General features: G+C 35.3%; 2 protein-coding genes across 4 annotated transcripts; one reads left to right on the forward strand and one right to left on the reverse strand.

Annotated features, from left to right (window-relative positions):
• The first annotated feature begins 6,181 nt into the window (after window positions 1-6,181).
• LOC143460818 (hamartin-like) lies at window positions 6,182-14,849 on the forward strand. Of its 3 annotated transcripts, none has more exons than XM_076958455.1 (24): window positions 6,182-6,500; window positions 6,972-7,124; window positions 7,264-7,408; window positions 7,537-7,674; window positions 7,762-7,888; window positions 8,139-8,212; window positions 8,328-8,444; window positions 8,583-8,752; window positions 8,817-8,908; window positions 9,661-9,741; window positions 10,341-10,413; window positions 10,585-10,711; window positions 10,825-10,856; window positions 11,038-11,125; window positions 11,403-11,495; window positions 11,562-11,703; window positions 11,978-12,203; window positions 12,292-12,363; window positions 12,496-12,610; window positions 12,938-13,074; window positions 13,369-13,532; window positions 13,670-13,795; window positions 13,973-14,135; window positions 14,356-14,849. In XM_076958455.1, exons 1-24 carry the CDS (start codon window positions 6,258-6,260, stop codon window positions 14,482-14,484), a joined length of 3,027 nt encoding a protein of 1,008 aa, XP_076814570.1. In that variant the 5' UTR covers window positions 6,182-6,257; the 3' UTR covers window positions 14,485-14,849. The 3 variants fall into 3 exon arrangements, with proteins under 3 accessions (XP_076814570.1, XP_076814571.1, XP_076814572.1); XM_076958456.1 differs by having other exon boundaries at window positions 11,978-12,161; XM_076958457.1 differs by lacking the exon at window positions 9,661-9,741.
• Window positions 14,850-14,992: 143 nt separating this feature from the next.
• Window positions 14,993-16,480, reverse strand: LOC143460824 (contactin-associated protein-like 5). The gene is made up of 5 exons (XM_076958465.1): window positions 16,372-16,480; window positions 16,151-16,285; window positions 15,686-15,837; window positions 15,456-15,594; window positions 14,993-15,284 (listed from the first exon to the last, which is right to left on the reverse strand). Exons 2-5 carry the CDS (start codon window positions 16,161-16,163, stop codon window positions 15,091-15,093), a joined length of 498 nt encoding a protein of 165 aa, XP_076814580.1. The 5' UTR covers window positions 16,164-16,285; window positions 16,372-16,480; the 3' UTR covers window positions 14,993-15,090.

Consider the following 16,480-nt stretch of genomic DNA (forward strand, 5'->3'; position numbering starts at 1 on the left):
AGTCTAACGAGTTACAATTAACACGACTAACGTAATACGTTCGTACGATTCAGTATCTCTGTCTGCGCGGTTACTCGCGCATCAGCTCGAGTTTATAAAGCGGAGCGATGTGAGCGGAAACACAATATACACAAATATTTCAGAATGCGCGAACGATAAAATAAGGGTTGGGGATTATTTTCAGTTAAAACTCGGATGTTATGAAATCACCTGGTAACGTACTAAACGGCGCTTTCACATAAAGTTATTCAGAGAAAGTGTCCAAATATTAAGCGACAATTGCAGTTTCATCAACAAACAACATTTCAATAAACAACTGGCGAATACTTTCCCACGAATGATATATTGGTATTGAAAGTGGCTCCCAGGCCACTACAACATAATACTTCTGAATTGATCATTGGCAGAAAATCTTAACTATTCCTATTTCCTAGGCTAGTTAAAGAGTTGTATGGTAGTAAATTGAGATGTCATCATACAGATGTGGACTTTTTGATTACAATGTATACATTTGCAATAAATTTGTAAACTCGAATATATTACCTATAAGCTAACAATCGAAGGTGTTTTCAAACATAATCATGCTTACTACTGCTTTCATCAAAATGGAAACAAATGACGAGATCGATAAAGTGTGCCTGGCATGAAAATTATTTGGCTTAGTGTGTGTTGAACAAATAACTTTAAAAACCACTGAAATAAGGTTAAACTAAATTTAGATCAGAACATAGATTTAAGTTACTATGTTAAGTTAAGAATAACAAAAAAAAGTTTCAAACATACACTTTTTTTTAGTAAAACAGTGACGTATACATAGAAAAAGTCTGATATAATGATGCAAGGGTAATGTAAATTTAAACCAATTTATTGACAGACTTTAAATGTTGATATGAAAAGTACTACCAGAAAAAAAGGCTTCATGACTTACTTTTGCTTCTGGAAAAGCTTTTAGAATCTCTTCCCAATAAAGATAAACTGGTGAGTCTGCAATTGCATCTATATCTTAATACATTTCGTGAAAATCTTTGTCTGCTGATCCCTTTGAAAGTATTCTTATCCAGTCATTCCCATGATACCAAAAATGATCAAGGAAGTCATAAACTTTGTAATCAAGGTCGCTCAAAGCTGCGACCATTGACGTTGTGCCAGTTTTTGAGTACCCAGCCACAATTATCTTCATCTCCTTTTCTGACTTCAGATCCTGAATAACACAGTGACATCTTGTTTAGTCAACTCTCCTTTACTAAAAATTTCGGATAACATATTACCGTGAATTTGTCCAAGCAAAGTTCTTCTAAAGCTTTTGAATGTAATTAATTAAAACTAGACAGTCCGGTACTATATTAAGGACAAAAAACAAGACATGTACAAAAGTAATACATACAGAACAATTAGCCTATACAAAAAACAAACGTGAAACTTCCTCACCAACAAACAATTTTTGTAGTGCTTAGTTTCAAAACTATGGATATGGAACACTCAATACAGGGTAAGCCCCCCAAAACGGAAATAATAATATTTTTCAAGGGTTACAATTAGCTTTTTGTAATTTTTTCGCTGCGTTTAATAATCTATATACAGTATAACACCTAGGGTTGCCAAACGTCCTTGAACGCCAAGGAAACTTCTTGAATTCGGCATCAAAAGTGACCATGTCCTTGATCCTTGCCATTGTCCTTGAACAATTCATATAAAAGATGTCCTATGTGTTAATTATAAAAATATTTTATGTTATTATAAATGAACAAAAAGTATAAAACCTGCCATAAGCAGCAGTTTTTCGTATTTTTTGTACTTTTACAAGTTTCTCTAAAAAACAACACTTAGCGACTTTGGTGTAAAAGCTCACATTTAACGAAGCAATCTGTACAAGGCATAAACACCCGTGTGTATCGTGGAAAAGCAAGATTTTATCTACTTCAGACCAAGCTAATTGAAAATTTTCCGGGGGAGCATGCCTGTGAACCTTCCTAGGATAAATTTACTACGTCTTTCGCAATTTTGCGGCCCCCAAACTCAAGTGGCATATAGGCCTACCTAGCCTCGGGCCACCACTTCCAAACCTAAGTCCATAGAAACTTGGGCTTTCAGTAAATACGGTTGATTGCCAATTGAATTGCTATTAATTTTTTGTTCGAAGCTTTTCCCCGCACTACTATATTCAATTTTGAATATTATTTATAGTTTGCAGTTAGTGTGAAATCAGTATTTATTGGGCCTTTGGTGGGATTCAGCCGGTTCTAGGAATTTTAATGACCTCGGCGAACCGGTTTTTAACAAGCGTATGTATAGGCCTATATGTATGTCGGCCCCGGGTCAGAATGGCATGCTGCTAGTGAGAGAACCGGATGTTAAAATATTTGAATCCCACCACTGTGTTAAACGTCAAAACATCCTGGAAAAACTTTTAAGTGATCTGGCAAGTGGCAAACTTAATAATACCCATTTGTTATAAGATAACACATTTTGGCAAACTGCTTTTTCCTTCCTTTAATTGACAACAAGAAATAACTTTAACTTTTCATAAATCAAAAATTTAAATAAAAGTACTTAGGAAAATTGCTATTGAACAATTATAAATCAAAGGTTGGGTGTTTTAAAGACATATTGTCTTATTGCACATTTGTTGTGGTTTTAATTAAGACTACAAATGCAGGAATTCGATTTATTATACGGTAGCATTTATACTTACTTGTTTCAGACATAAATTAAATACCTTCAGACTCAGAGTAAATAATCGAATGGACTCTGGTTCAAGTTGCAGTAAATGTTAGATAGCCTGCTGCAATAGTCTTTTAAGAAATAGCTTTGCGAAAAGAACCTCTAATTTTTAATTGTTTCAGAAAGAAATATGAGAAGTAGCATGGTGATACCATGTTACTTTTCTCAGTCCGAGGATAAAGATTAACATACCATACCAAAGGGTTAAAAATGCGAGAATAGTGCAAAAAAAATAAAGTGAAAAGTTGCACCAATAAATTATAACCAAGATATGATGATGACAAAAGCCAAAAGTCATAAAAATAGGCTTAACAAAAAAAGTATTTAGATTAGTATGAATCATTTTTAATGTAGACTGATCGAAGAAATCCGCATAAACTGGGTCCGGAAAGATTACGTCACTATACGTGTTTTTCAGCAAAAAGATATCGTCAACAAAGTAAAACAATCATTCAAAACTTTACAGAAAACAAAGAATTAAAATAAAAAATTAAGTGCGTATAATTTAAACCTGTCTCGTACATGTCCCGTACATGCACCTGTAAAGTAATTTAAATAATGATTAGCTGGGAATGCTGTCGTAGTCGCGGGAGTTTTAAGGTAAGGTTGAACATTTGACAGGATTGTGTGGCGTTAACACCAAAAACTATATTGAGCCATTATTATATATAATTTATGCCGCTAAAGTAAACTTTTTTGCTTGCATCAAAGTAACATAAAAAGAAACCGCCTATTTGATGAGTGGCTGTGTTAATAGCACCTCTAAGCAAGCAGTTACTCCCTATTATTATTATTATTTGTCTTCATTGACGATTACTTTTTATCATAACTGTCTTTCTCATATGCCGTGATTAAGCAATTATAAATAAAATTAAAAAAACGGTTATAAAATGAGGAAAACGTGTAATTAACTCCAAATAAGTTTGTCGATTTGGTTATAAAGAATATTGTCCACTATTCTCACTCTACGGTTTAATCAAATCGAAATATTTCTATGCAATCGGTTACAAATGAGGGAATTCACCAGGTCGCATGATGCATTGATGATTGTTCCTGATTTGAGGCAGTTTGTAAGTAAGTGGTGAGTGTATATAGTTTATACTATACACACAAAAACACATTTAAACTAAACATTGGATATACGCGCATTGCAGAATGTGATGTATTTGTTTGGCAGTTACTAGGCCTATTTCACCCAGAAAAATCTTATGTTATTTTCATGATAACCTAAATCTTCCTTCTAATTTAAATCTAACTGCAGTTAAACCCTAAATAGTTTAAACCGACTTTATGCATGTACCCATTTTCATAACCTAACTGCCTATAGTATTTTCATGCACATTTTAAGCTATGTCACTTTTTCCCTTTACCTGAGTGCCTGCTGTAAACAACTACAGAATTACGCATGCGTAGTGGTGATTTTAAACAACTTGATTTGACAGGAATAATAAACTAAACGTAAACTAAATAACATGTTTGTGCAAATCAACTGCCAGACAAACATTACTTCAGCGTCGGACCCAATGCAGTTGCGTCGACATATGACCTGCCGTGACAGGTAATAATCGCCATTGAAATGGAGATACTTCAAGTGTTAAGGCAAAATAAAGAGTGAAAAAAGTTCATGGAGGTTTTCATACAAAAGATGAAAGACTATGTACATTAGGTTTATTCACAAGTAAATGTGAAAACATGCTGCAAATTTTTATTTTGACCAGTAGGATATTGTTTCTGTTTGTTATTGTAAGAACATTATTGCAAACATAACGCTGAAAAAAATAGTGCCTCACGCACGTCATTGCTATAGGCTCGCTAGGTTAAAATTTGTGCCTATTACCTTTCAATTACATGTTCGATGTAGCCTAGGTCTAGTTTACCTTTACCGCCCCGATCCAGATTGTAGATATTTAATAATCGATTAATTTTACTATGATGAGGCAAGTAAAACACTTTTATATAATTATATGTTCATTATTACGAGATTTTAATTGTCAACATCCAAGAGTGACGAGTTCATTGCCTTAGTCTGTTTTCCCACTGGAAAGTAGGACCTTTTTCAATGATAACTCATAATGTGTGCTAAGATGCAAGTGTTTGCGTGATGGCTGATTTGCTGAAGGCTCAATTCTTTATTTATTTATTATAAATCAGCGTGAAGATAAAAAAGTTTGGCTTGCACTTTGATGAACCTAATGCATGCAAGTACCACACTTTCCACTATGGTATATGGGGCTTTGAATAAATTCAAAAAGTAAACAGCAAAGCTACGGTAGTACCTCCGGTAGATCCTGACTTCTAGGTCTTATTGGGCATCAATACAAAAACGCTTCGTAAGAATTTAAGTGCTTATAAGTTATGCTTTTACTAGTAAATTCCTTCCGAGCTATTCTGAAGTGTTTCTCGGAACTCAGGAGTAAAATGCAATTTAGTGGCTGGTAATAGTTATGACTTTTTCATTCTGATTACACTTGAGCATAATGTGAAGACAATAACTGACCAATGTCTGGTAATCTTAATTGTACGCGACAAAGCCTTGTGAACATAATTGTAATTTTACATCTGCAAGAGCACCATACGTTGGTTTACAATCTTACGAAAAAAATATGAAAGGCTGAACAAATTTACTAAATGATGATTTAAAGCAGAAATACCTAATAACACAAGAGGTTTGCCTGTTTAGGAACAAGCACTTAGCTTATGTCGCTAATGGTGTTAGCATTTGGTAGTTTTCAGAACTTCGCCAAGGACCCATATTGGAAAGTGTGGCACCTGCATGCACGAGACTCAACAACTTTCATGCGAAATATTTTACTCATCACGCCGATTTGTAATAAATAAACAAAGAAAAACTGGTTGTTTGAATGCAAATTTATAATAAATAAGCAAAGAATGGAGATTTCAGTGTACACCCTCACGCCAATATTTACATGTTTGCATGGACGATTTCTTGTAGAAAATTGCCAAACTTTCCAGTTGGGCCAAGGGCAAGGTGAATATGTCACAATCGGTAATAAGCAAAGTTTTGCTTCGCTTTCCGAAAAAAAACGACAACATAACAATTGAAACTGTGGGCAAAATAGCAATGACAATTTATCGTACAATTTTTTTTTGTTTAAACGTCTCTTTGTGCAATTCACCACTTTTTTATACACTTTTATTTTTTGCTTCATTGGAAATAACAACTTTTCTTAAGAACTACCTTGCGTAACTCACTTAAGATTAAAACGTTAAGTCATGCTCTCAATTCTTATCTTCGAGAAAATGTTCACAATGCCGCCCCTAGCTAAGATTTTGAAACTGCAATGCTAAATGCATTTTTGGCATTTTCAGTTTATAAATCTGTCACTCTCTAAATCAAAAATCAGCCGGGACTGGAAGTGCATATATTAAGCGAATTTTGTTGTATTGATGTTAGAATTAGCATGAATGTATTAGTCGAGGAAGGTAATGCTGGTTTAATGATACATTTCATATTCAAGTTTTTTAGTTTGTGAGATAAGATTAAACTATATTAGGAAATTGAAAAGTTGGTCGCAATGGCAAACACATCAGCCAGCCTTGCGGTTGGTAGTGGTGGTCATCTTGATATGGCTGAAATTTTTCAACTTCTGGAATCCTCTGATTTAAGTGTTTTGGATGAAACCGTTGCTCTTGTGCGGGACAATCTGGGATCAATAACAGAACCATGGCTGTTAAATGGACTTGTAGATTATTACATCCAGTCAGGAAACTTGCTTGCTAGAAATCTTCTTTGTATGGTCAGGCAGCAGCAGTATAAGGTATATTTATAGTTATAAATATTGCTGATTGTCTGTGGACATAATTTCTTCTTTTACTATATCATTATATAAGTGATTAGCGTACTTATTACATAATTTTTTGCTACCCACAGTCAATAGTATTTAAACAATGTAAATGATATGGTATATATATTTACTGTTAAATAGACTGTGCGTTTGCTTTGTAGTTAATAGATTGGAAGTACATATGTATGAACCCTGAACATTAATAAGATATTTTTTTTAGTTTCTTACGGCATTGTATACATATAAACATATATATGTCATTAGATAATAGATTACATATATCTAGTAAAAGCTGTAATAAATGAAACTATAACACAAGATTCTAGCTGATGTATGTTTAAAGGAATATAAATAGTTGATATGCCGACATTGTAAAGTTTGTCACAAGCATCTTGGCTTTGTATTGTTTAAGCTGGAATAATGCATGAGCATTTGCCATTGCAGGCTTTAATGAACAAAATAGATGACTATCTACAAAAAGTTGCAACAAGACTAAAGGCTTTAAGCCTTCTGGGATATATTGTCCGAAGTGAGCCGATTTGGGCACACCATATAATTTCTACAAAGACATTTCAAAGTGTAATTAAATGTTTGCAGGTAGTAACACAATTTTATAATACATTTATCAACATATTTATAATAACGGTATCAGCTAAATCTAATATTTCAATTCTTAACTTTTGTACATATAATTAATCACTTGTTACCACAATCTGATAACCTTACATTACTTCAGGTTGACACAGATCTTCCAACAATCACGTCAGCTTTGTACGTAACTGTCACCCTTCTTCCCAAAGTTGCCAGCCAAGTGCCCAGCTTCTTGAATGGTCTATGTGCGATATATGTGCGTCTGGTAGCGTGGCACACAATTAAGCCAGGTGTGTAAATATTTTTTTAAATGAAGTTTGCAAAAACTTACTATATCTAAGCACAATGAAAGACAGTTGACATTACTCAGCTTACAGTGATTTTAACAATAAATGTTACACAAGCTTTAATATTTTAGTTGGAGCAGACGGCATAAACTTGTTGCATCTGCATGCTGCTGTTTATGCATTATTTCTTTGCCTGTATGGAATGTATCCTTGCTTTTTTACGAAATACTTACAACAACATTTTCAAGTTGCTTCAACTTCAAACAAAGGTGTTAGATATAAAAAAAAAAATTTGTTAACTCTAAAGTTTTTTTGGAAACCAAAATATTGTGTCTAACATATTGATTCTTGCATAGCATCTAATCTGACAGAAAAGGAGAAGGAGACGGTATTTGAAAATAGCGTCAAACCTATGCTGGACCAAGTCCGACTTCATCCAAGACTTATTTGCGATTCATCTGATGTTGAACTTTCCAGTGAAAAGTATGTCAGCCAGTTTGTGAGGTTAATAACAACCAAGCTATGAATAGCAAAGAAGACAAGGAGTATTTTATTTGTTAATTAATCAGTACAATTTTTCTGAAATTAAACCACTTTAACTTGATATAGTTTCACAATACTTTAAACTGAACTAGAAATGAAATAATTTACTGTGGCGTATAATAAGTTTATGCGGGATTGGAGTAATGCGTAGACAGATCGTATTTTACCCAGTTCCTTTCTTGTAAATTAGATGGAGAAAATTGGAAAGTCAGGATATAATTGCTGATATAAGCAAAGTCACACTGGATGCAACTGAGAATTCTGGTTTGTGTCTTTAACTAAATATGTGTTACGATAAAAACAGGCTGATGTTTGTAACAGATTATTGGTCAAGCATTCAGTACTTGTTTATATGGATTCCTGCTAATTGCTTTTGCAGGTTTGCTACAAACAACAGAGAATACAGAAACTGAAGAACCTGTCAGTTTCCGACCTTGTGGAAAGAAAAATCTGATGAACTTGAAATGCAAAATTGCCCGTGCAGATAGTGATAATAGTGCGTGATGTTATTTTATGTAGTACTCATTTTTTTCATAACGTGTTAAGTGATAACACTGCCGTTGAAAAAAAATTGTCTCTGAACTTCGTTAACGTTTCATAGAAGCAGTCATCTAAAACTAGACTAATTTTTTAGTGTCGTCAGGACAATCATTGGCGTCACCACTGACTGGACAAGAATTTATTTGGAGCCCATCAGTAGCGATTGGTTTGTCAACTCCACCTCAATCAAGGGGAATATCTCCGACACCATACTCTAATCAGCTAGATTCTAGCCAATTAACTGCTAGATTTCAGGCTTTGCAGGTGAGCTTTTTGAATTATCATACCTGACCGACTTATAGAAATAAGAAAACAACGTTTTTATTAGGTGGCTACCGACCTTTCATCAGTAGATGCAGAATCATCAAATCGTCCCTTTAGTTTAAATATGACCTCTAACGATGGATTTGTACCCAACAGGTATTTGTTTTCAGTATGACACCATAGATTGCTACAAATGTAGTTTCTTTTAGTGGTAATTTGTTAATTACGTTAAACTTTAAAGCATGAAATTGCGTAAGAAGTGGTCCTATGGGTTGTATATCAGCTGAGTGACAGTTCATTTGAGTGACATAATTACAGTTCATTTGAGTGACACATTGATAAGTACTGTTTAATTCATTTGAGTGACACATTGATAAGGACTGTGAAATTCATTTGAGTGACAGATTGACATTTGTTGATTAAGTTGCAGTTGCTGTTAATTAGTAAATGCACAGATGACAACACACACAAGACAAAGTTTAGAGAAGAGCATCGGAAACCATGTTATCGGTTGCATTTATATCGTATGTGCCATTCAATTCTCAACCATTACAGTAGTTTGATCAGTACTCACCAATGTGTCACTCAAATGAACTGTCACTCAGTTGAGCATGAATTATTTGTCACTCAAATGAACGTTTAAAGAATGTGTCCCTCAAATGAGCTGTCACTCAAATGAAATGTCACTCAGCTGATCAACTACCGTCCTATGTATGTGTAAACTATTAGGTGTAGAGCATAATAATTAGATAACCTGTTAGTTTTCATGCGATTTTATACATCGATTAATCGATTGATTGATAAAAGTTAATGGATGAATACCAAGTTTGTTTGGGAAATTTTTCACAGTAGATAATTTACCTGGTTGTGGGCATTTAATATGTAATTGTCTCCAAATATCGGCTTAGACCACACCAAACTTCTTCTTCAACATCAACTCCGCTTAAACATTTTGCTCCTCTGCTTTTCGCTGCAAACCAATCACCCAGGTGAAAATTTCAGTGGCTCGCATGCATCTTCTTTTCTTTGTGGTTTATATTTTACATCCACTATTTGGATGATTTGCATGGTTTGATTTCAGTAGCTATGATCTATCTAACTGTATTTTAACCGTGGTTCTTAAACTGGGTTTGATTGAACCCCAGGTGTTTGGTGAGTCAGTCACTGAGGTTTGACGGGGATCAGGACACATATCGTGTTCATGATCACTAGCTTACTTTTTGTGTGACATAAGCAATTTTATGTCTTTAGTTCTTTTCATACATCGCAGTTTCTTGTTTGAAATTCCTTATTGGGGTTTGATTGTGGCAATGCAATCCTTCATACACCGATGCATGTTTATAAGTCTTACCAAAAGGTTCGGTGAATGCATGTATGAAACTTGCTCTTCGATACCTCTCTAAAATGTTTAAGAACCACTGGTCTACCGCTTATAAATTTTTTGTTTAACGATTTAGTTCTGAATGCCTATTTTGATTACTGTATGTTCCTATCGGTCTTCAATATGAGATTAAATTGACTTTAGTTAAGCTGTAATTTGTAGGACTTTTCCAAACTTGCTTCTTATTTTTTGAATTGATGTTTCCAGCTTATCCCAACAGTCACCACCACTAAGAGACTCTGATAATAAAAGAAATCATAGATCTGGTGGAAGGGTTGAGGTAGTTGAAAGTTCAATTTTATCCATTTGTGACAGAACAATTTTTTTAGTTTTATGTCCACGTTAACAATATGTATTTCATTGAATTATATTAAAGCATTTAAAAGTTTAAAAATACTGCACAGTTTGTCATGGTTTTTGATGTCTTTTCTTTAGATTGCTTTTGTTTTAGGAATTTAGTCCAACCGTTAGTGGGGGACCTGCACTTATTTTTGATGAGCCGCTTTCCAATCCAAACAAAAATGTTGAAACTTTGGAGCTTACCAAGTTTCCAAAAATGGTGGAAATTGTTTCTGGAAGTTAGTATTGCAACAGCAAAGTGTTGTAACGTTTCTTCAATGAATTAAATTACTGCTAGAGGCAAATGCCAGTTTAGTACTGCAGAAATTTAATAATGTTAACATTTATGCAGCTGGTAATCCTGAACAGGACGCTTGTGATAAGGTGAAAGAAGCAGCAAGTTTAGTGAATATTAAATATTCAAATTAAATATTTTCCTACAAATATTAACTGCACGAAAAGCCGTGTTAATGTAACTGAAGCTGTTATAATGTTATGCTGCATAGCACTGGATTTTTGTACGGTTTATTGTCAATAACTGCAGTAAATACTTTATTTCTAACAGGAAAGCCATCAAAATCCTTTACCACTTACTACCCAACTTCTATCCTCGGGACAGAATATTGATGATGCTTTTGTGCACATAACATGTGGTAATAAACAAATCTGTACAAGAGTATTTAATACAAGTATGCTTAATTAAACATGACTCAACCAGTTGGCCTGTGAAGCAATATCATTAAAACTGGTAATGTTTTCGGAAAGGTTGTTATTCGAGTGATTTGTTGACATAATTTTACAAGTCTTGCTTAAAGAAGAATTTAAAATAGTATTAATTATTGTATTAATCTCAGTATGGTGTTATATTATATCTGTAACTAATATTAGAAATACTAACATAGTAGTTATACAATGCTTGTAACATTGCAGCTCCCGGACAAGACCCAATTAGAGAATTTACTCCCGGATTGCAACCATCTGAAGATTATCAAACTACCATCAACAAACCAACAGAGACCTCAGGTAAACTTGACATGCCTAAGGCTCCTTGCAGACATAGATCTGTTTTAGAGAAACTGCTGTGTTTAGAATTTATTCCGGAGGGCTCAACTTCTGCCCAAAAGCTTCTCAATTTGTCGAGTGGCGACAGATACATCGAGAAGTCACCAAATGAGCTTCTTGACTTGCACATTCAGTTAATTGTTGAAGCTTACACCAGATGCAGGGACAAGTATGTGTTACTTTGCATGCAAAGAATAATGACCATTTAATCTGCTCATACATGCTGCATAGATATTGTTTTGTATAAGATTCATTGTGTGTACTTGGAAAAGTTGCAAACCCCTAATGAAATCGTTTATGGTTTTTGTTTAAATGTTTCTGCAGTTAATATTGGTCCTTAATATAAATTTGCTAAGAAATGTTAAAAGAATCAATGAAGTAGATGCTACAACAAGTTATTGACAACACGGTTGTAAGTTAGTTAGACTCAATTAATCTTTTAGGGTTCCAATTTCTGGTAACAAAGATCCTGAATGGCAGCAAGGGACAGATGGTCCAACTGGTCACTCATCATCTGCAGAGATGATGTACTTGCGCTCTGAGGTTCTACAAATGCACTGTGCCATGCTTTACGAGAGGCACAGAAGAGAACAACATGCACTTAGAGCACGCAAGCTCATGAGGAAGGTTTATGATACGACTGCGCTAGAGGAAAAGAATAAGATATTGGTATTAATCATATTCTAGAAAGGATGGTTTGTACATGTTGCATTTACGTATTTATCCATGTGTATTGTGAAATTTGATTTTATTTAAGGTGTTTCAGCTTCAGGAAAAGATTGATGAAATGGAAGACAGGCGAATTACAGAGAAAGAATTTCGCGAAAAAGTAATATCGCAACAGATTGTTACCATATTTTCAACCTTGTTATAATCGACACGTTTTTACTAGGATTTTGGTAATAAAATGTTGCTTTTGAGAGCAACAGAAACTAAAATAGCTTTTTCACAATAACCATAGGTCAAACAGCAAATTGAAGCTCACGGTGTCGAAATGGAAATCCTTCGAGCCGAACTGAAGGAAATAAAATCAAAAAATGAAGATTTGGAAAAAGATAAAATGAAACTTGAGCAAGGTGGGTCCATGTTCTTTTATTTAGCCATTTAGTCATTGCCACTTTACTGTTATCAGCTACTGTTAATTTTTTAACTGAATATTGCTCGCAGCAATGTACAGTTACATACATGCATGACTTTTCATTTTTACTTTGTGGGTTGTGATAGATATTGTTGGAAGTCCAGTTAATAAATAATGTTACTTAAGGTATTAAATCCAGTTACTCAATAAAGATTTAAGCAAATATGCACAAATCCAACCATATCTAATTTTTGTGCTTTACACACCACTATGGTGACCCGAGTAGAATTGTGAGTTGTAAAACTTTGCACAATTGTTTTTGCAGAAAAGAAGTCACTGGGAGACGAGTGTGGTTCACTCAAGGATGAAGTGGCCAAGCTTGGTTCAAAGTTGTTCGCTTTGGAACAGCAACTTAAAAAGAATAACTTTGAAAGTGACAAGGCTGGCAAACTAGAACTAGAGGTCTGTTGTTTCTCTAAAGTAATTTCTGTTTTTTATGTTTGAAAATTTCTATTTTGGTTCAAAACTTGAGTTGTTTGGAAGTTTTAGTTTTTGTAGTTATGTGTTTACTAAGATATTCAGTTTCATGTATTTTAAATTCATACATATTACAGCTGGTGGTTTTAAATTGTAGTCTTTGAATTGTCACTTAACATTACGGTAACAGCTACATTTATGTCATCATAATTACTCCACATTCAGCTAATTATTAATAACTGACACCCAGTGTTATTTTGGCTTTATTGTATGGTAAAGTTGACCGAGTTGCAAACACATTTGTTTGAGAGCCGAATCGCGAATGGTTTGCTTGAAGATGAACTGAAACAAGTGAAAGGAAATTCAAAAGCTCGAGCAATGGAGGCCAAGCTCCTTTCAGAGGCGTATGAAAGGGACCTTGAAGCTCTGAAGACCACGTCACTGTAAGGATCTGCTGTTGGATAATATTTTTATTGCATTTATCAGTTAACTTTTATCTCAGTTTGTTGCATTTTGCATTTATTAAACCGATGTTTCAGGTATTTCGTCCGTATGTTCTTACCATATTGTTACGTCACAGGCGGGACAAAACACTGCTTGAAGTTGTTACGGCGAAGGCCGATCAGCTGGAATCGGAACTTCAGCGAAAGGACTTATTGCTTGCTGAACAGAAGAAATATTTGGAGAACGTCAAGTCATTAGCTCGGTCAGTGGATGTTATAAGACTTATTAAGTAGGCTTACTTTTATTGAGATTCCAAAAGAGATTTATAACGGGATCAGCTTGTACAACGGGGTTAGACTTGGTGGGTATTTAGAAGAAGACGAAGAAAACTCCAAATACAAAGATTCTGACGTCATACCGTAATTGGTAAATATTTTAGAGGCCAAATTCAAGCAATGGAGGCGAAATACTCGGCTCAGAAACACATCAGCCAAAGGTTGGAGATTCAAGTCCTCGAACTTTTTAACAAATTATCACTGATAGAAGGCGAAATGGCTGTCCGCGAAAGAACGCATCTATCATCGGGACCGAGATCTATACAGGTTTTGAATTAAAATAAACTTGGCATTTACTAAATACTAGTGGGGTTATTTTTATTTGTTATCCTCTTTTTACGTGAACTGTTTAACAAACACAGTGGCAGGATAAAGTAATCTTTTGTATGTCAATTTATTAGTAAATGTCAATAATTACAGAAAGCTGCAACATACCACCATAACCATATTTGTATTATAATCACTTGCAAAATATGTTTTTTTTCAGCCTGTGTCAGCATTGCAGAGTCACGGGCAGCATCAGCACATTTTGGGTTCGAGCCCCCAACTTAGTCCCCCTATTCGGGATAGTCCCCTTGCGGACAGCGGTCTCTGGTCAAGACAAAACAATGGCTAGTTCGGACTCGTTTGTTTGTGCCGATTGGTTTCTGAAAATGACGGTTAAGCTCCCCCATTGCTCTCAATTATGATGTCAATCGGCTGCAGTTACTTTTGTTTTTCTGTACGCTACAAAAATATTATCAGGTGTTATTATTTTTTTATGTTGATGATTTCTGTTCTAGAAATCGAAATCATTTTTCTCCGATCATGCGCATCTAGTCGTTTTGGTTGTCGCAATTTGCTTCTTAAATGCTCTTCGTTCAAACTGGTTTGTTTTTAAGCTTTTGCTGGTAGCCGTATGTTTGTCAGTGTTGTTTTGAAATTACCGAAGTTATTCATTGCCTACGTCTCGCAATAATGTAATGAAATAATGAACATTGACTGCGGATGCTTTCTTATGCATCATTTTGTGCTTTCTGATGCAAGATAAAAAGGTCTTCAAGATCAAATAACTACACCATACCCAGGGTGTTAACTTCACGCTACTTAAACGATTTCTCCACGACATGGACATAAATGTGATATTTGTTAATCGTGGGTATCTTGTATTGGGATGTGATGGAAACAACAGACATTCTTGCTACAACCGAAAGTCCCCACAAATGTTGATGTTTGGTCAGCATCACTCTCTTCGTCGCCCTGTGCATTCAAGAGCGCCCAAGGTATGAAAACCGTATTCCCCGCTGCCATCTGTGTCCCCAAATTGCAATTGCGTTACTGGAAGAGCGTCAGGATCTGTGATGTAGCCCTCGTCTGACGTTTCAGGCAGGTTGTTCTTGTCGCAGTTGCACAGTTGGTCTGATTCAACGCACGTACCTATGTCAAATATTTTAAAGGTTTAATGCTATGAGAACTGCACAGCGTTGGGAATGGTCCAGCTATATATTTTGACCACGTGTTAATACGCAATCATTTTTTGAAGATTGTGTTTCATAATTTGTGTCACTGCAGCAAACAGACAACAAAAGATCGTAAGTTTAACTCAACCAGTTTCGCCGCAAGCGCAGTAGTTATCCCGGCGTGATGCGGCACCACCCCAATATTTCATCCGAGTTCCGTTTCGTGAAACCCAGGAGCCGTAGTCGGTCGCACTTCCATACAGAAGTACGCTTCCTCCACAACGGTACTATACAAATACAAACGTGATTTCAACCGTGTTGACGTTCTTATGCCGCGGTATATAGTTACAAAATTGGGTGCAAGATTTTAGTACACACCTTAATAAACTGGCGACAACTCTGGGAAACTTGTATCAAAGCTGCTATCTGCTTCAAGTCGACATTGTAACGAATTACACGTTTATAACACCGCGCACCTCGGCATTTGCTTGCTTCAATCTCAGCCATTGAGTCATGTTCAACAATGGTTTCTGTAATGAATATGTCAAGTAAACCTTTGAGTTTCTTTCTCACGATTTTGACAAAACCAGGAAATTGTATGTTAGTAGCAGACAAGTTAATGTTTCGTATTTCACTGATATCTGCAGTTTAATGCAAATGTAGACTAACATATGTCAAATAATACTTTAAAGAATTGTATATTTATGTACAAGTCTATACAAAGATTATCTTGAATTATTGTTAGCATCAGCAGCACGTTTCCTTATACGCGCAAGAGTCGACTTAAAAAAATGTTCCCAGACAAAAAATCCGTTTCCGGTAAGCGTAGGATGACTGACTCACTTGTTCCATTCATGAAGTCACAATAAACGAAATAGGGGAACACTTGCTGAGGCTGAGGGGAAATCAAGTAAGTTCCCGAAACTTTAACCGTGTCGTCGACATGAGCACACGAGGGTGGTGCGTGCAGGACAGGTCCTATAATAACATAAGGGCTTTGTAGATTGATCGAAATGCAAGTAAAAGTAGGCTACTGTGGCTCATTTCTATCGTTAGTTTATCACTTGTTATGGATTGCAAGTCTTGTACGTCTCGTCCCAAACTTCTGAGGTGCGCTGAGATGTCATCTGCTGGTGCACCCTTTTGACCCTAAATATCTCCCCATGATAAAAA

The sequence above is a fragment of the Clavelina lepadiformis genome, chromosome 5, assembly GCF_947623445.1.
Source record: "Clavelina lepadiformis chromosome 5, kaClaLepa1.1, whole genome shotgun sequence".
NCBI lineage: Eukaryota > Metazoa > Chordata > Ascidiacea > Aplousobranchia > Clavelinidae > Clavelina > Clavelina lepadiformis.